The sequence below is a fragment of the Schistocerca serialis genome, chromosome 12 (genome assembly GCF_023864345.2).
Source record: "Schistocerca serialis cubense isolate TAMUIC-IGC-003099 chromosome 12, iqSchSeri2.2, whole genome shotgun sequence".
In the NCBI taxonomy this organism is placed as follows: Eukaryota; Metazoa; Arthropoda; class Insecta; order Orthoptera; family Acrididae; genus Schistocerca; species Schistocerca serialis.
Genome location: NC_064649.1, coordinates 22,762,008 through 22,781,890, shown reverse-complemented (window position 1 = coordinate 22,781,890; position 19,883 = coordinate 22,762,008). Strand labels below are relative to the sequence as shown.

General features: G+C 42.7%; 1 protein-coding gene across 1 annotated transcript in view; it reads left to right on the top strand.

Annotated features, from left to right (window-relative positions):
- Positions 1-19,883, top strand: part of LOC126428361 (uncharacterized) — a 205,936-nt gene that overhangs the window by 173,621 nt on the left and 12,432 nt on the right. The window contains exons 16-17 of the mRNA XM_050090291.1: positions 5,798-6,002; positions 13,918-15,270. Coding sequence (XP_049946248.1) covers positions 5,798-6,002; positions 13,918-15,270 — 1,558 coding nt within the window. The remainder of the gene's footprint in view (positions 1-5,797; positions 6,003-13,917; positions 15,271-19,883) is intronic.

Here is a 19,883-nt window from a genome sequence, read left to right as displayed (position 1 = left end):
TGAATGGGTGTAGGCAGAGGGCAGCACACAATATCCCATTGCAGAGCACCCTCTACAGCATGACAGTCGTGACCTTGGTGCTTGTTTCACATCACGCGCCATCTGGAGTCTTCCCCCAGACACCAGTTTCTCAGAACTCCACAGGTGGGAACTAGCACTACATGTCTTTGGTTCTCATCATACACTTAGCCTTAATTTATGTTAATTTCTTCTGTCTCAGCATTTCTTCACAGCATCTACTCTTTCCTTCATTCCATTTTAGTTTTCTACAACTGCCATAGTCTTACCCGTCTATTTTTCACCACCCCCTCCCACGTCTGTTATGTACAATGCGCTTAGCTTCTCACTCTTACTTCATGCATGAAGTTTAATCAGTAATCTCCGTCTTGCATATTACCCTGTCTTCCACCTTTAAGCTCTCAGGTTTTCAAGTCTTGTCCAACGCACTCCCCAACAATCAGTCTTTCCTTCTCATCCCATGTGGTAAGTTCCCCTGACCACAGTTCTGGGTGACTTCCCGAAATCTACCCCTTTTCCTATACCTCTCCAGTCCTTTTTCTTCACCCCTCTTTCTTCCCCTTTAACGCTTCTGCCTGAGGAAGGAGCCACTGGTTCTGAAAGCTTGCCTAATTACAACTCTCTTTTCTGTGTGTGTTCCTCCACCACTCGGTGACTAGATTTTTTATCTATCCAATTAAATTATTATGTCAAAAATTGACTGTTTTCATTGTTGTAACAGAAAATTCAGGATCGAATAATGACAACATTATGAAAAGAGAGTTTTTTACTCAGTACATTGAAGAGACTGAGTTGCAGAGAAGCACAACAAAAAGACTGCTATACATTTGCACACAATTACTGCCTCTGACTGCCGAGACTGGGCTGCACACATCAAGTGAGCCTGATGGGGAAAAACAATCTGTGGGTGGTGGGGGTTAGGAGATGGTTGGGGCAGGTTGGGGGGAGGGATAGCAGGATAAGGGTGAGGGAAGATGTAGAGCTGCTTGTGGGGGCATGCAGGAATGAATGTGTTGGGGACAGGGTAGAACTGCTAGGTGCAGTTGGGAAGTTTGAGCTCGGGGGGGTGGGGTGAATGATGGGATGGGAAAGGGGGAGGAGGGGAGAGCAGAGCAGTACAGGAGAGGAAAAGGACCCTACTTCCTCCTTCTCCACTCCTCTTGCCTCCCCCTCCCCCTCCCCTTCCAACCCCCTAACTCAGCTAGCAGCCCTACTGTCTCCCCACCACATTCATTCCTGCATGCTCCCACAAACAAAAAATACCTTTGTTTTAATGACAGCCACCCCAACATATGTATCATACCAAGACACAAACTCCCCTGTTTCACAATAACATAAAACGAGCTGCCCTTCTTTGAAGTTTTTCTATGTCCTTTATCAATCTTATCTGTTGAGGATCCCATACTGCACAGTGACGAGCGTAATGTAACCAGACTCTTTCATAGACCTGTTGCATCTTCTGAGTGGTCCACCAACAGGACAAATTCTTTTGTTTGCTCCCCCCCCCCCCCCCCCCTCCACACACACACACACACACACACACACACACACACACACACACACAACATTATCTGTACGATTCTTCCAATTTAAGTTATTTGAAATTACAATCCCTAAGTATGTATTTGAATCGATACCCTTTACATTTGTACAATTCATCATGTAACCAAAATTTAGTGGATTCCTTTTTGTACTCATTCAGATGATCTCTCACTTTTCATTATTTAGAGTCAGTTGCCACTTTTCACAGCATACATATATTTTGCCTAAATCATTTTGCAACTGAGCAGCAAAATAACTGAAAATGATTGATTGAAACAGGGAGGATATAAAATGCAGACTGGCAATACCAAGAGCAGAATTTCTGAAAAAGAGAGATTTCTTAATGTCAAATAAATTGAAGTGTTAGGAAATCTTTTCTGAAGGTATATGTCTGAAGTGTAGCCTTGCACAGAAGTAAATGTAAGTCATGAATAGTTCAGGCAAGAAGAGGATAGATGTTTATGAAATGTGATGCTAGAGAAGAATGTTGGAGAGTAGATGGGCAATTTGTGTAACTGACGAGGGTGTACTGAATTGAACTGGGTAAAATTTAACTAAAAGAACCGATCAGTTAATAAGAACACCACCTGAAGCTTGTAGGAATTGTCAGTTTGGTAATAGATGGAAGTGTGAATGTGTGGCGCGCGTGTGTGTGTGGGGAGCGGGGGGGGGGGGGGGGGGGGTAAAAATTGTAGAGGGAGACATAGCGATGAACATAGAAGTACGTTCGAATGTGGATGTATGTTGTAGTTACTTGGAGGCAAAAAGGCATGCATAGATGGAATTAGTGTGGAGAGCTGCATCAAACTGAAGACCGTGTTAACAACAATGTCATTTATTCAAACACCTGTCTGCTGACAGCTGACATGTCTTCTTTCCAGATGTTTATGTAGATTGCTTGCACTCATTTTCCACAATTTCATCACATATATTTATGAACCCTGAAATGTACTTAAGTTCATAGCGCAGCAGAAGCACTCCCATTTTCCCATAACCGTAGTTCAAATTCTGTAGACTGTTGACTCATATTATACCATTTCCAAACAAAAAATCTGAAACACTGTATTGTCTGACTGTTTTGTTTGTCTGCATGGATTCTGAAAGTTGAACAACATTTTGTGCCAGTGATATATAATTCCCCATGGAATATTCCAGTTTCAGGTAGTTTTGTCTGTTTGCTAGTTTAAATTTCTTGTCCCAAGCTGTTTGATATTAGTACAACACAAGATAAAGATATGAAAATAAAAAATATGAATTTTGGAGTATCAGCAAAAATAGTTGTAACAGATGAGATGTAATATATGAGATTACACTTGTATTTAACAGTGAATGGCTTGTCACATTGCTAGAGTGGTGTATCAAGTTCTATGAGAATATTTTACTTAATTTGATATTTATGCAACAGACTACAGACATTTCAGTTTTCTTAGAATGTAATAAATTTATTTGATTTCTTGATAGATTTTGATTAATGCTAATTCCTCTATAAGCTCTTATATCAAAAGATGACATGCAAGTCCTACACATAAATAGTGAAATTCTTGAACAGGGTTAACTCCAATTACAGCAAAGGAAAGTGCAACTGTAGCAAATTTTCCGATACCTCTGACTGTGGAATACATGTACTTGTACTAGCACTGTTGTTCCTAAGATTGTAGGGTAGGCAACTTCGGTAGTATGGACCAAAACAAGAAATAAATGTCCAGTAAACATGGGCTCTAAAATGAATACGAGCTCTGTTCAAAAAATCCCGGGACTTTGTCCACAAATTTTTTCCATGCTTATCTTTTACCTATTCTGCATGGTCTCCTCTGATATACTCTCATCCACAATTGACACACTGCATCCAATGCTGTTTTCACTTCTGAAGGCAATATCGGTACACCTCTTAGTGAATCGTGCAAAGCGCTGTCTGCAAATTTTCTTTTACCTCGTCTATTGTTGAAAATCTTCATCCTTTCAAGGGGATTTCAGTTTTGGAAATAAAAAAGTCCACAGGAGCAAGGTCTAGTGATTATGGAGGATGAGGCAGCACAGTTATTTCATTTTTTGTGCAATAGTCACACACCAACAGGGATGAATATTCGGGTACGTTATCATGTTGCAAGAGCCACATTTTCTTGCAGCCTTCGCAATACATCCCAATAATGCCATCGATTAACAGTTCGTCCCCGTGGCATGAATTCAAAGTCGAGGAAAACCATCGGCGTGGCTTTGACATTTAACCTGACCTGACAAAGTCTTGCAGAACCTTCCCCGACCCATTGGTCTCAACACCATAAATGTAGACCCACATTCCATCACCAGTGACGATTCTGTTAAGGAAGGTCTTATTCCCATGTGCACGATCCAAAAGCTGTTCACAAATTGCGAGGCAAAGGTCTTTCTGGGTCTTGACTCGTGAGCCATGGGATGAACTTGGTGACAATACAATGCTTTCCAAGATGCAGCATGAGGATTTCATGACATGATCCAACTGAAATGTTACATTCTTCTGCAATCTCTCGGTCAGCCGGTTTTCGATTTTCACGCGCAATTTCGTTGACATTTCCAGCACGACCGTCATCGGTAGACGTTGAAGGGCGTCCTGAACGAGCGTCATCTTTAACACTCGTCCAGTCATTTTTAAGCCGTGTGTGAACCATTTGTAACACTGTGTATGGCTTAAGGACTCATCGCTGTATGCTTCCTGTAACATTTAGTGTGTCTCTAAAGGTTTTCTTGAGTCTCACACAAAGTTAATGCAGACACATCACTCCTCTGACTCTGCCATACAACAATGAAACTTCCAGCAGTTACACATTAAATACAGGTGTGTGCAGGGATGTCAACTGCATTTCACTCCAACACACGATTGATGTGAAATTAGAATATTCTGGAATTTTTTGAATAGACCTCATACATTAAAAGCTACGAACACTTGTTCATCTTCGCTACTACATTATGAGCTCTTAGCTCATAATGTGTGCACTTCAGAGCTTGTTTTTTTTCTTTTCTTTTTTTCTTATTTCTTTTCTTTTTCTTTTTTTTCTTATTTTGGTCCATGCTACCTCCTCAAAAAACATGGAGATAGAACAGCTTGCAGTAGACGGGACATCTTTCACAGTAAGGAGGATCAGTAAATGCCCATAGCATTTTAGAGCCCATGTTTACTCGACATTTTTTCTTGTTTTGGTCTGGTTCTACTGCACCTGAAAGTTGCCTGCCCTACAGCTTTGGCAACAACAGCACCAGAACATACATTCCACTGTCTGAACTATCAGAATGATTTTTGCTTATAACTTCTGAGTCAGTTACTTTTGGACCAGCATTCCTTACCTCAAGTTGATACATATACCCTTTTCCATCACTAAAAGTTCCCAACATCTTCATGGAATCACACTGAATACACAAAATGAGGTACAGGTAGCAGAACTTCAGATCAGGAGATATACAGGTTGTCCAAAAAAACACACCGACAAACTTTAGGGGTAGGTTCCTCAGAAAGATATAAGTAAAAAAGTCTTCTAAACATGGGCTTTAGAATGCATCTTTAACAATTATTAGCACTTATTCATCTTTGACACTATGAAACAGGTCTCCTCTACTGCAAGCTCTTTAAGAGCTATGTTCATCTTAGTAGTGTGAAAAACAACTCTTCTACTGAACAAGTGCTTATAGTTCTTAAAATATGCACTTTAGAAATCATATTTACTAGATTTTTCCCCTCGTTTTGGTCCATACTACCGCCTCCCAAAATATGAAAAGCAAAGAGCTTGGAGTAGAAGAGATGTGTTTCATAGTAGCAAAGATGAACAAGTGCTAATATCTCTTAAAGTATGTGATTTAGAGTCCTTGTTTAGTAGACATTTACTCCTTTTGGTCCGCACTACCACCTCTTAAAGTTGCATACCCTACAGTCTTAGCAACAATGTTACCGGTACATATATTCCACTGTCAGAACCAAAAAAATGGTTTTTGCTTATAACTTTCGACTTGGTCATTTCTGGACCAGAGTTCCTTACCTCAAATTAATACGTTTCCTTTTCCATCCCTAAAAGCTTGTATCACCACCACAGAATCATCCTGTGTACACAAAATGAGGTACAGGTAGCAGAACTTCAGGTCAGAGAGACATATCTGGAGAATAGGATCTGATCAATGCACATATTGTTTTCCTCTGAAATTATTATTTTTTTGCTCACACTGTCACGGAGCACAGTCTGTCGGTAGTAAAGACGCTCCCGTGTGCCCACAGGTACTGACCGCGAAGCTGCTCGGGAAGCGGCCGGGCGCGAAGAAGCTGAAGCAGGTGACGATCGTCCACAGCTCGACGACGGAGACAGTGCGGCTGCCGGCGGAGGGCGGAGACGGGGCTCTGGCCACGGTGCAGCACCCCATCGTCGTCCGGCCTAAGCTGCCGCTCAAACGGCGGGTGCGCGAGGGCGCCGCCAGTGCCACAGGTAGGCAACTGCCGACATTCCGAGCCTCTGACTGGGGGGTTCTGTATAGGTGTATTTGCAAGTTGCAGAAGTTGACAGTGTAAGAGTATATTTGCAGAGATGGTCACAGTTATATTTGTAAAGGGGATAATGTATGGGTATACTGGTATTTGTAAAGGTGACAGTTTGTACAGGTATATTTGTGGAGGTGGTCAGCATACAGGTATATTTGCAGAGGTGGACAATGTATGAGTATATCTGCAGTGGAAGACCAGTGTACAGGTATTTTGCAGAGGTGGACAGTGCACAGGTATTTTGCTGAGGTGGACAGTGTATGCGTATATTTGTGGAGGTGGGGAGTGTACAGATGTATATTGGCAGAGGTAGACAGTGCATGGGTATATTGGCAGAGGTAGACAGTGCATGGGTATATTGGCAGAGGTAGATAGTGCATGGGTATATCCGCAGAGGTAGACAGTGTGTTGAGTATATCTGCACAGGTAGACAGTGTATGGATTTATTTGCAGAGATGGACAGTGTGTTGAGTATATCTACAGAGGTAGACAGTGCAGGGTTTATTTTTCAGAGATGAACAGTGTATGGATATATTTGCAGAGGTGCTTACCAGTGCTACATTAATTTGCTCTGACAAAGTGTATACCACGGGAGGATAATGGAAACACAGTATAAGTCTTCTCAATGACCTAGGACTTAATGAGGCAACACAATGGAAATGGCAGCAATCCTTCAATGCAAAATAAGATGCACCAGCACTCTGGAATGGTGGACCTATTACACCAAAGCACAGTGGTGATCTACAAGGTGTGTTCGATAAGTAATGCAACACACTTTTTTTCTTGGCCAATTTCGGTTGGAAAAATGTGGACTTTGTTGTGGGACATTGCGAAATATTCCCAATTTAGCCCCTATAGTTCCAGAAGTTCCGGTAAGTGATCGAGTTATATGTAACCTTCAAAATGGTGTTTGTAATGGAGATGCATTCTGAGCAGAGAGCTGTCATTGAGTTTCCTTTGGTGGAAAACAAGAGCATCAGTGATTTTTATAGGTGCTTGCAGTATGTCCACAGACACGGCAGTGAACAAAAGCACGATGAGACATCGGGCGAGGCATCTGTCACCATCCTAAATTTGCGCAAACCTTCCACTCTCTCCCGTGCCGTCAGGCTGGACGCAGCTGTGACTCCTGCAATGTTGGAATGTGAGGTGATTGACAGATCACATCCAAACACCTCACTGCTCAACTCTTCATCTCTGTTGGTAGTGCTGACGCACTCTTCTCACCAGATGGTGTACTCAGAGGTGTGTGCCCACTGGGTTGCTCACTGCCTAACAGAATTCCGTAAAGAGAAATGAAGAACTACCTGTGTGGAATTGCTCACGCATTAGGAAGCTGATCGTGACACTTTTTCATTGGACGTTGTCACAGTGATGAAACACAGGTACAGCGCTTTGAACAAGAAAAAAATGTCAATCTGCGGCACGGAGCCACACCGCTTCTTCTCCGAAGAAAAAGTTCAAAGCCGCACCCTCAGCTGGTAAAGTAAGGGTGGCCTTCTTCTAGGACTCTGAATGGATTATTCTGTCGGTGTCTTCCCTCGTGGTGCAGTAATCCACTCTGAAATGACGTGCATTGGGCTACCCTCAGCAAAGTGAAGAGACAACTTCAGCAAACGAACTTCTCCTTCTCCGTGGCAATGCAGGACCTCGCACTAGTCTGCATACCTGGCAAGAACTCAAAAAACTTCATCAGACTGTTCTTTCTCATCCACCGTGCAGCCCAGATATCACACCTTCTGACCCCCATCTGTTTGGCCCAATGAAGGATGCACTCCATGGGAAGCAGTACGTGGATCGTAGGGAGGTTACCGATACTGCAAGACATCGGCTCTGACATCGACCAGTGGAGCAATACTGTGCGGTCATACGAGGCCTCCCAGTAAGGTAACACAGGGCCATCATGTTGAATGGATATTATGTTGAAAAATAGGGTTTTGTAGCCAAAAGAGTGGAGAATAATATGGGCTATTGGAATCCTGAAGAAAACCACCCTGCTTTCAGAAAAAATGTGTTGTATTACTCAATGAACACTCCTTGTAGTATTATCAATCACTCAAGACAAAAATATTTCTAGAAAAGATACAAAGCCAAAATAACAAATGCCTGGCGACACTGTTTGGAAGGCATTATTCTCATATCCACCAAAAAGACATAGCTGAAAATCAAATTGCCTTATGATGAGGTAGCAGAGGAAACACACACACACACACACACACACACACACACACACACACACAGAAGGATTTAACTTACACAAGTTTTCAGAGACAGTCGCTCCTTCTCCTCACAGAAGAGTTGAAGGTGAAGGAAGAGGGGTACAGTTCAGAAAAGTCACCCAGAACACACGGGGTCAGGGGAGACTTACCATCCAGTAAGTCACCCCTGACCTGGGGTTCTGGGTGACTTTTCTGAACTGTACCCCTCTTCCTTCCCCTTCAACTCTTCTGGCAGGAGAGGGAGTCACTGGCTTTGAAAGCTTGTAAAAGTTAAATCCTTTTGTGTGTGCATGTTCTTCTGCCGCAGCTGAGTGAGTAGATTTTTTATGTATCCATTTACATTATATTATCAGTAATTAATTATTTTTGTCGTTATACCTTATGATGAATGTGACAGTGCAATATGTTGATGATCGGCAGAGGTTTTGATAGATCCTCACAGCTGTTACATACACAACATGAAATAAGGTCTTACATGTGGTCTTTACTAACAAGCAACTAGTGATGCACTACACAATGAAGTACTTCAGAAGATAGTAAACCAACTCACACTGCAAGACAGAATCATAGTTTAAGAACCCTTTACAGACAAAGAAACTAGCAAGTTTTGAGGGTCAGAGAGGAAAATGCTGGCTCCTGTTGGGCTTTGCACTGGATTTTACTGATATTATTTGCGCATGCTCAGAGTATTACAATACTACTGGATTTGACAAATGGCATATGGTATAGTGACTCAGTACCAAAGGAACTGAAAGAGGGAATTATAGTTCTTTTACCCAAAAAGGAAAACATTGTGAGCATAGAGCAGATAAGACCTATCACACTCCTCAGGGCTGACTTCAAAATAATAATGTAATAAAATGGAACACCTACAGCTGTCCTTATGATGTTCTTTATGACATGGCTACCAGTTTTGGTGCTTCAGTGCATCGTCTTTAGGCCTTAACTGATGCTGGGGGGTTAACTCAAATCATATACACAATTTACCAGCACCCACCACCTATGAACTGGTTTTCGCAGACTACCTGTAATAGCAATGTTATGTCTCCAAACATCAACTACCCAAAGAATAATATGAGGATGGAGTGTGTTTTGGGGAAAAGCTGAGGGGTGTGTGAGTACTGTGCCATATTTGTGTGAAACATAATAACTGTCACATTTACACTCGGATTTTGATGAGAATTTAAACTGGCAAAACCACATTTTGGAACTCATAAACCAAATTCAGCCACATCTGCACTCAGAATCGGTGCAAATCTTGCAGAGAAAAGTTAGGGTCATTCCATGGTTACAGATGTAATATTTATTCAATTGGTATTAAAGTATAAACAAGAAGAAAGTAACGACAACAGTAAAAGCAGATGAACAATATACAGTGAAGGTTTGCTGACAGGTTATTGTAACTCTCTGTTGGTAAGTAGTTTGTTTGTTTGCCTTGCTGTTTACGTTATTGAAGTCATGGTAGTGTTGCCAGATGCATTGATATAAAATGTTAATTTGAGCTTCATTTATTGGTGAGTTGTACTTCCCGACTTTTATTTGAGTACCAGATTTTGGATTTGACTTGGGTTTTGTTTTCTGACCTCTTCCTTTATGTGATTAATTAAAAGTGTTTAGCTGTTATGTCTCATCCTCATGAGATGAAGACCTCCTTCTGTAACTGGTAGAGGCAGTTTTTTTTTTTTTTTTTAATGTGTTTCCTCTCAAAAAGAACCAGCAAAAGGATTGTTGGACAGTGTTAGCCAGTGAGTCTGGAATAGGCAAGATCTGTGCCATGTACCATAGTTTACTTGTTACTGATTTATCTAGCATCTGCACTTTCTGAAATAAGTCCAGTTCCCTGTTAGAGTGAATTTTCAAGACAGCTCTTATTTTGTTTAATTATAATTTAGCTTCTGAGCTGGAAGCCCAATCAGCTAGAGCCCAAGTGATTTACACATTGTGCCCATTTTGCACCAGTCCGTGCTGCAAATAAGGCTGGTGCCTTGTCCAATGTTTAACAGAATTGTGTTCTTGTGTTGATCTCAACACCTGTCACAGTTGTTAAGTCTTTGAGAATATACGCTGACATCATGGCGTCTTCAGGCAATGAGGCAGTTGCACGGTTTCATATGTGTACATGATGCACGACATCCTGTTATTTTGATGTATTATACCTCATATCTGAGATGCTAAATTAGCCAATAACAGTCCAATGACAATGGCATACATCACCATTGAGAGAGGATAACTTTGCTGGATTGAATGAGTAATAGAAACATCTTTGCTCAAGTGGTCAGTGAGTATGATCTTGAAGCTGCATGCTGTGGAACAGGGTGATTTGCTTTGCTCTTGGCCACAGTTTGGGGTTGCCGTTCATCCTGGTGGATGACTGGATGGTCGTACCGATACAACAAGCTGAGCAGTCACTGCAGCAAAGCTGTATATAACATGGCTGCTTTCATAGAGAGCCAAGCCTCTGATGGGGTAGGATAAGCCTGTGACAGACATATGAACACTGTGGCAAAGGGTCAGGATTGGGACTGGTGTAGGGCTGGACTAGGTTGTTGTGTAGGTTGGATGGACAATGGAACACTACTTTAGGAGGGATGGGAACGATCTCTGGTAGAATGTCCCTCATTTCAGGGCATGATATAGATAATCAGTCCTGACAAAGGATGTGGTTCAGTTGATCTAGCCTGGGGTGGTATTGGTTGATGAAGGGGGTGCTCGTCTATAGCTGGTTCTTGTGGGTGGTGGAAGGATTGGGGGTGTGAGGGGAAATGGCGTAGAAGATGTTTGCAGACTAGGTCTGGGGGAGGGGGGTAATGCATGTCTGTAAAGGCCTTTGTGTGACCTTCAGCATGCCGGGCAAGAGAGTTCTCATCACTGCAGATATGCCATCCCCAGGTGGCCAGGCTGTACAGGAAGGATTTTTTGGGATGGAAATGGTAATAGCTGTTGAAATGCAGGTACTGTTGGTGGGATTAATGGTGAAAGATGTGAGGGTGGAGCCATCAGAGAGGAGGAAGTCAGTGACCTTGAAGATGGTACTAGGAGACTTGAGTAATGCAGATGGGAGAGATGTTGAGATTGTCAAGTAATGAGGATAGAGAACCTTGGTCCTGATCGGAAAATCTGTTGTAGAAGATTCACATAGGAGGGTGCCGTGTGGGTGCCTGTGGCTGTGCCACAGATTTGTTCGTATAGCTTTCGTTCAAAGCAGGAATAGAAACTATTTTCCAATTTGCTTCCAAATTTTACTTTGCTAAAGACATCTTTTGATGTGGATTAATGAATGTCATTTGTTCTTCCGGTACTGTAATTATGTTAATCACTGTTCCCTTTGAACTGCAGTGCAACTTTTCATTAAAAATAAATTGGTATTTTAACTGCTTCAATAGTGGTGACTCTAATGGCAAAGCTGAACTATTTTACACGAAAAGCATCGTTGCGATACAAACTGACGGCTACTAAACATTTTTTAAGCTATGATTTTGTCATTTGACAAAACTGCATTAATTTACTTTCCAAGGCAGTCTGATTATTACTGTTCGTGTTGTTAAACAGTGATTAGTGAAACTAAAACATGATAATAAATTTATGTTTAACCAGCCTGGATAGCCACACACATTAGCAACTAATTCGACAGGATTTGGGGGAATGTGCCAGCCCCGGATTGACTCTACCTAATGCATTAACAAGGGCTAGCGTTCCAGCCAGCTCAAATGTGGTTTTCAGGCAGTTTCTACATTCAAGAAGGGGAGTACTGGGCTGGAACCCATGTCCTATGTCAGTTGCACATTTTCAAATACTTCAAAAATGTTGTCACCATTTCATCACAAAGAATAACACTAGTCAAAAAGAGATGGAATACACAAATCCATGCAATGGAAGGGGGGCAGGGGTGGAGTTGTTGACTTTGCCAAACTAGGATAAATATGTGTGTGTGTTTTAATTAACTTTCCCACTATTTTATTTATGGAAGAAGTACGTTATGTATCAAACTGAATCAACAGAGATTGGTGGTGGTGTGTAGTATGTATGGTGTATGTTAAAAGCAGGTATATATGTTGATGAGCATCTCACTAAATCCAAGCACTGTTCAACAGACAGGTGTGCTCGATTAATAAACAACCTCTGCAGGCTAATAAAGACCAATTTCTATCCTGATATATGACAGTGTAAAATTCAATCACAGATATGAGATAAGAACTTGGCAAGTGCAGCTTCGTTGTTCGGCAGTGTGACTTAAGTTACTTTTATAAAGTTGACCCTGTTATACAATTGTGACTCCTTGTAAATGTTATACTGAGCCAATAAAATGTTAATAATCCACACTAATATTAATCACAAAATATTTATTGATTATTACTAAAAAAAAGCCGTGAGTAGGAGCAGTAGTCTGATCAAGGTACGGAAAATGGAAAATGCAGATAAAATTCCAGTTTATTAAAATAATTACAACAACAGATAATAATCAGCATTCTATACTTAATAATGTTACACTTGGCCAAAGTCCTGAATTGACAGTATTAAGAAAATACAGAAATATTTCCTATCTGGTGAATGAAAATAATAATTTACTGACTCCTGATCACATGTTAAATACTGGATGCGAATGTAAACACTGCTGAATATTGAGCTCAGCCTAACCATCAATCTGCTACACGGCAGACCTAATTAGTCACACTGCTACTAGATACACGCCAAGACGTAAGAAAAGGAAAATAGTAATGCCTCACTGCAGATTGCTGAGCAGTATGCATAAAGACGAGCAATATGTGCTCGTCAAAAGCAAATCAAAAAACATTGCTCGCTCTCTCAAAACTAATATTGCAGCCACTCTCAAGACCAAGTTAAATATCATGCACTCCTTCTCCTTAAGTGATTGGCAAAGGGACCATCAGACCACAGCTTGTCTTATACAAACAATTGGCAACCACCTCTCCCAGCTCAGCACTGCCTGCACCTACCAGTTCACAGTAACATGGAATTCACATGAAAAACTGCTCAGCACTGACTAACTCATTCCAACATCCACTGCACAGCACTGCAAGCCTGCTGAGGACTGCACGCATCTGACAACAAATGGCTGACTACCTTAATACAGCTACTTCCATACAACTGACTCTTTTTTTCCCTTCTTCATGTGCAATGGACACATGTGGCACACCCCAACCCCTACATGTTCATTGGCTGAGATGTTCACTCTAAAGATTGCCAGTAAAATCTAAATACTTCCCATGTAGTAGAGCATGTGGCCAGAAAATATGCTGAAGAACTCTCCTGTAATCGATATGCAAAACAGACTCTTCCCATGTGCCCTAGTAGAGAAATGTGAGAGTGGTAACTGGTAGTGACTACCCTCTTCCAGGTTCAGATTAAGGTTCTGCCGTCCCCAAAAGTTTAAGGAAAGAGCAGCAGTGTACTGAGAGATTGGAGCGTAGATTCAGGTCATGACATGTCTATGCATAGCTCAATCAGCAACAGAATTGCTGAAGCACACAAGAGCCAGCTTTCTATTCCCGTTCCACCACGTATTTGTCACTGTTTTACGGGATTAAACTCCTGAACTTTTTATTTGTGCGGCATTAAGTGTACATTCTATGCTTTTTTGTACTTATTTATAAGATCACTAACACAATAATCTCTTTTGCGCAGGGGCAGTAACAAGAATACATAGGAAAAAAACGACACACCACGCACTCAAGAGCAAGCGACGAAGGAAGAAAGTAGCCGCTTCAGATGAGCAGAAAGTAGACAAGAAACTGGGAGCTGTAGAAAAAAGGGCAGACAAAAACTTGGGAGCAGAGGGGAAGAGACCACCCATCCCAAAGAGGAAGACTGCACCAGGGCAGGAGAAAAAGAATGTAACGGCGAAGAAACCCACGGCAGCTGACGACGGCGGGTACGCTCCGCTCGAAAATGTAGCGAAGGTGGAGGAGGTGACGGCGGCAGAAATCCCCCCCGTACAGAAGACGACAGACTGCCAACGACGACAGTGTGCAGCAGTAGCGACAGAAAAATGTCCGGGAACCGTTACGGACAATTCGCAGGTAGGAGGAGGTGTTTCCGGCTCCGTTCCACCGGCGGCGGGAGTGACCGACAGCAGGTCGCATCCAGTAGCCACCGAGAAGCCTTCACCGGAGAAGCGCCCGAAGCTAGAGAAACAGATGTCCGAAGTGACTGACAGGTCTGCAGTGCTGAGCAGGGATAAGAGGCGCTCCCTGCAATATGTTCCTAGGAGTAAGAAGAGCCAGACGTGTCACCAGCTGTCGGCAGACGCCACCTCGGCTGCAGAATGTCAGGAGGGCAAAGATTCCAAACGACAGTCTCCGGAGCACCCGCCACCGGCGGCCGCAACACGACTGCCAGCGGGAGACGACCTACTGCCGCAGGTGGGTGCACCTGGAAAACTGCAGGCGGCAGAAAAGCAAAGTGCGAGGGATCCCGAGAGGCAGGCTCCGGACAGAACGAGTTCGGCGGCAGCGGTGGGTGTCCCGTCCGGTCCGAGTGTCGGCGGAAAGAGACACACGCTGGGCCGACCGCTCAGCGTCGACAGCGACAGGAAGGAACTGCGGGCGTCGGCACTGTCCGCACCCCAGAAGACGCCGGAGCTCGCGACGTTCACCAGGCGGAATACACTCGGTAACATCCCGACAGCCGCAGCCGAGAAATCGTCGCTGCCTGTCGTGGAGAAGAGGCCAGCTGTGGAGAACCCTCCAGTGGTGGCCATCATCCCGGACAGGCAGAGAGCCGCAGGAGACAGGAAGCGACCCCCGTCACCCTCTGACAGACGGAGAGGCCAGGACACTAAGAGGGGCAGTGCGGAGAGGAAGGGCGCCCACAGGACGCGGCACAAGGCAGAGGTCATCGACTACAGTGCCGACGCTACCCCGCCGACTGCCGCTCCTGTTGCCGCCGCCGTACCGGAGAGTGATCCGGTGAGCAAAGTCCAGAACTGGCTGATGTCGACGGAGCAGCCGGTACCACGGTCACGCTCCACACCTGCCGGTAAGTGAGCACAATTTCTGTTTGCTGTCACATTACAGTTGTGAAATACAACTCTAGAGTGGGGGCTGATACCTGTAATCACAAATGAAACTGATAAAAATTTTGTATGAGGTCCACAAACATACTCTCTCTCCTCGAGCTTTGTATACAGTCAGCTTTATTTTCCAACTGGTTATAATGTGGGTCGAGCATTTTTAAACCCTCTACGTTCCTATGTGCCATTTGGGTTATCAACCATCACAGAATTAATATTTTCAGCACTTCATTATCTGGTTGAACTCCATGTGGAATCTTCAAATCATTGAGGAGTTAGCCATTCCATGGCGTGTAGGAAGAGATGATAACTGTGTTGATGTCAGAAAAACACACCTCCTTTGTCTGTCCAAAAATGCATATACAGGCATCTTTTTTTGTACTTTGTACTGAGATAAGTAAGGCAGTCACCAGACTGAATCTCAGTTCAAAAACAGCAGTAACCTGAGCCTACTGGAGGTGTTGTACCATTGCCTTCATCTGACATTTGAACTGATTGAACCAGCCAGTTACAGGGGACCTCCTGTTTAGTGTGGACTCTGAACTACAATGCAGCTTGTTACATTTCACACTGATAAACACTGCCAGAGTTGAAAGAAGTGATAACTGATGGATAATAATTCTATACCCGGCCAGGGATCAAACCCCGGACTATTTCTTTTATAAGCTGGTACTTAACCACCAAACTACACTTTCGTACCACCTTCAACATAATTTCCAGTTATTCAGTTTCTCAATAAGAATTTTGTACTGTTTTCTCTGGAACAACTACAGAAATTTAAAAGCAGTTTGACTAATAGTGAAATAACAATTTTTCATTCGAACTTCCCACAGAGACTTCTGTCTTAACTCTGTACAAATGTACACAACGAAATTAAAAGTGGTAGGCGCAGTCTTCCGTATGTCCACTACATTGCTGCTTTAGTTGTTCTTCACCTATTCCTGTCTACCTGTGGAATATCATACACTGAGGTGATAAAAATCACGGGATATCTTTTAATAACGTGCCAGACCTCCTTTTGCCAGTGTAGTGCAGCAACTCGACACGCCACAGACTCAGTGAGCTGTTGGAAGTTCCCTGCAGAAATATTGAGCCATGTTTACTCTGTAGCATAACTGAAAAGTGTTGCCAGTGCAGGATATTGTGCACGAACTGACATTTCGACTATGTCCCATAAATATTTGATGGGATTCATGTCGAGTGTTCAGGGTGGCCAATGTTCTTCAAATAAATTGTGAACAGTTGTGTCCTAAAGACATGACACATTGTTTTTTTGGGAACATGAAGTCCATTAATAGCTACAAATTGTTTCCAAGTAGCCAAACATAACAATTCCCAGTCAATGATCAGTTCACTTGGACTGGATCCATTCCATGTAAACACAGCCCACACCACACCAGCTTGCACAGTGTCTTGTTGACAACTTGGGTCCAATGCTTCGTGGGGTCTGCTTCATATTCAAACCCGACCATCAGCTGTTACCAACTGAAATAGGGACTCGTCTGATCAGACCACAGCTTTTCAGTCATCTAGGGTCCAATCGATACAGCTGCAAATCCAGGAGAGGTGCTAGATGATGTCACGGTGCTAGAAAAGGCACTCGCGTCGGCTGTCTGCTGCCATTGCCCACTAGCACTAAATTTTGCTGTACTGTCTTAACAGATACATACATCATACATCCCACATTGATTTCTGGGGTTATTTCACGCACTGTTGCTAGTATGTTTGCAATGACAACTCTGTGCAAATGTCACCACTCTCAGTTGTTAAGTGAACGCAGTCGGCCACTGAGTATTCTGAGGTGAGAGGTAATGCCTGAAATTTGGTATTCTCAGCACACTCTTGACACTGTGGACCTCGGAATATTGAATTACCTAACGACTTCCCCGAAATGGAATGCCCCACGCATCAGATTCCAACTACCATTCCATGCTCAATTTCAGTTATTTCCGTCATGTGGCCATCATCGTCTCTGAAACCTTTTCACATGAATCACCTGATAGCAAATGGCAGCTCCGCCAATGCACGGCCCTTTTATACCTCGTGTATGTGATTGTACCACCATTGCCATCCCACGACTTTTTTCTCCTCGGAAGGTTCAACACACATCGGAGGCACCTCTCTAGCTCACAGAGAATTTTCTGGGTTTCAAATTTTTGGCACAGCAATGGGCAATATTGTAATAGTGTCTACATCTACACATCTTCAAGCCTAACACTGTAAAGTGATTGTCATAGGGTACCTCATGTTACGGTTTCTTCCCATTCCCATCACCAATGGAGCTTGGGAAAATAGCTTAAATGCCCCCGAGTGTACTGCAGTTAGACAATCTTACCTTCACATTCCCTACAGGAGTGATACATAGGAGGCCTGAGAATATCTATAGACAGGTTAATACTTTTTTTTTTCCTTCCATGTAATTTTTTTGGTGGGATTGTTCGTTTCTACATCTGCAGCTATATTCCACAAGCCACCTTCTTGGTGTGTGGTGGAAGATACCACTGTCACTTCCTCCCTTTCCTATTCCAGTCACAAACAGTTCACAGGAAGAAAGATAGCTGCTAAACCTCCATTTGGGCTTGAATCTCTCTAATTTTATCTCGAATGTCCTTTTAGGAGAGATATGTAGGAGGAAGGCATTAGGCATTACATTGGTCGACTCTTCTAGGAGTGCATACTCTTGGAACTTTTAACAGTAAACCACCTGTGAAGCAGAACACTTCTCTTGCCACTGGACTCGGTTGCTCTTCACCGTGACACTTATGTACTTACTAAATGAACCTGTGACAAAATGCACTACTACTGTTTGGTCTGCAGTTTCCTCCATTGATACTATCTGGTGCGGATCCCACACTGACAAGCAATATTCGAGTACTGGTCAAATGAGGGTTTTGTAAGCTACCTCCTCTGTTGACGCACTATGCTCTCTGAAGCCGTATCCACACTGGATGTGCCGTACAGTGCTGCAATGTGCTCAAACACGTGACACAGAGCAGTGCAGAACGTTGCATGTTTGGGGGAATTGCGCATAATGGAGCAGTGTGTCAGTAGGAGCGCAGCAGTGTTCCAGTATGCACGCATGTGCATAAAAAAAATGGAAAATGAGAAAAGCCATGCTAACAGGGCTTGCAGGAACAAACCATTTCCATTGATGTACTGACACTGTGAGGAACTTGCCCACTGTTACACAGAGTGGTGTGGTTTGACATTCAGGATGGATCTCAGATTGGCATCTACCTCAGCTGTGATTAGTTCTGCAGGGTCGTTACACTTCATCTATATTCTAGGTGGGATGCAGATGCTGTTTGGAAGCCATGTTTGTGGTAGAACGACTGCCTTACCTACAGCTGATCTTTCCATTTTGTATCACCACAAATTGTTACATGCAGGTATTTGTTGGAGTTGACTGATTCTATTGTTAATCATTGGTACTGTAGTCATAGGATACTACAGATGATAGTTTTGTGAAATGCACAATTTTACGTTTCAGTACATTTAAAGCGAGTTTGCAATCTATGCACTACTTTGAAGTCTTCTCGGATCTGATACAAACTTCCACAGATTTTTTTATGAAAGTACTTCATTATTGATAAATACATCATCTGCAGAAGTCTGAGGTTGCTACCAATATTATTTGTTGTGTTATTAACATATAACATGAACAACGAGGCTCCCAACACACTTCTCTGGAGCACACCCGACCCACTTACATCTACACGACTACTGTGCAATTCACTTAGTGAGTGCCAGAGGTTCATCAAACCACTCTCTCTACTCTCAAATAACGCACGTGGAAAAAACAAACACTTCAGTACTTCTGTGTGAGCTCTGATATCTCTTATTTTATTACGATGATCATTTCGCCCCATGAAAGTGGGTGCCAACAAAATATTTTTGCATTTGGTAGAGAAAGTTATATCTTGAAATTCCTTGAGAAGATCTCACCGCTGTAATGTTTAATAAAAAAAGAAAAATAAGAGAGAAGAAAAGAAAAAGGTTGAAAATGTGGGAAGATATCGTAAGTGAAAATGGGTTTTTTAAAATCGTTAATGAACGTGAAAAAGGGAAAGAATGAAAAGCAAATCGGACTTCGTGTTACAGAAAAGCTATCGGACTTCGTGATTTGGAAAAGCTATTGTTGGGTTGGTCCTTGTGGCGTTTTTGAGCAAAAGTTAAACCAATTTCCACTACAAAAATTATTGAAAAAGAACAGAGAATAACAAAATGTAACTGACAAGGGGAAATGGCGCAGATAAGATTTCATCCTTTACCAGGTTAACATGTCTTCTTTCGTGCGGCGTCCAGGTCTTCAAAAATCTCCTTCAATTCTGCGTGAAAAGTCTGCTCCGAAATCTTGCAATAAGTTTCATTGTCCAGGAATTTGTAATGTATCCAAAACCGTCTTGATATTAAATGCAATTTATTTTAGTTGCTTCTCTCCATCCTCCGAATTTCATAACAACTTCCACAATGTCTACACATTAAAATCAGATCAAGACTAGCTAATAAGTTTTTCACGTCTGCATTAAGCTTCCGCTCTCGAGAGACAATTAAGAAACGAATAGAAAACAAAAAAAGA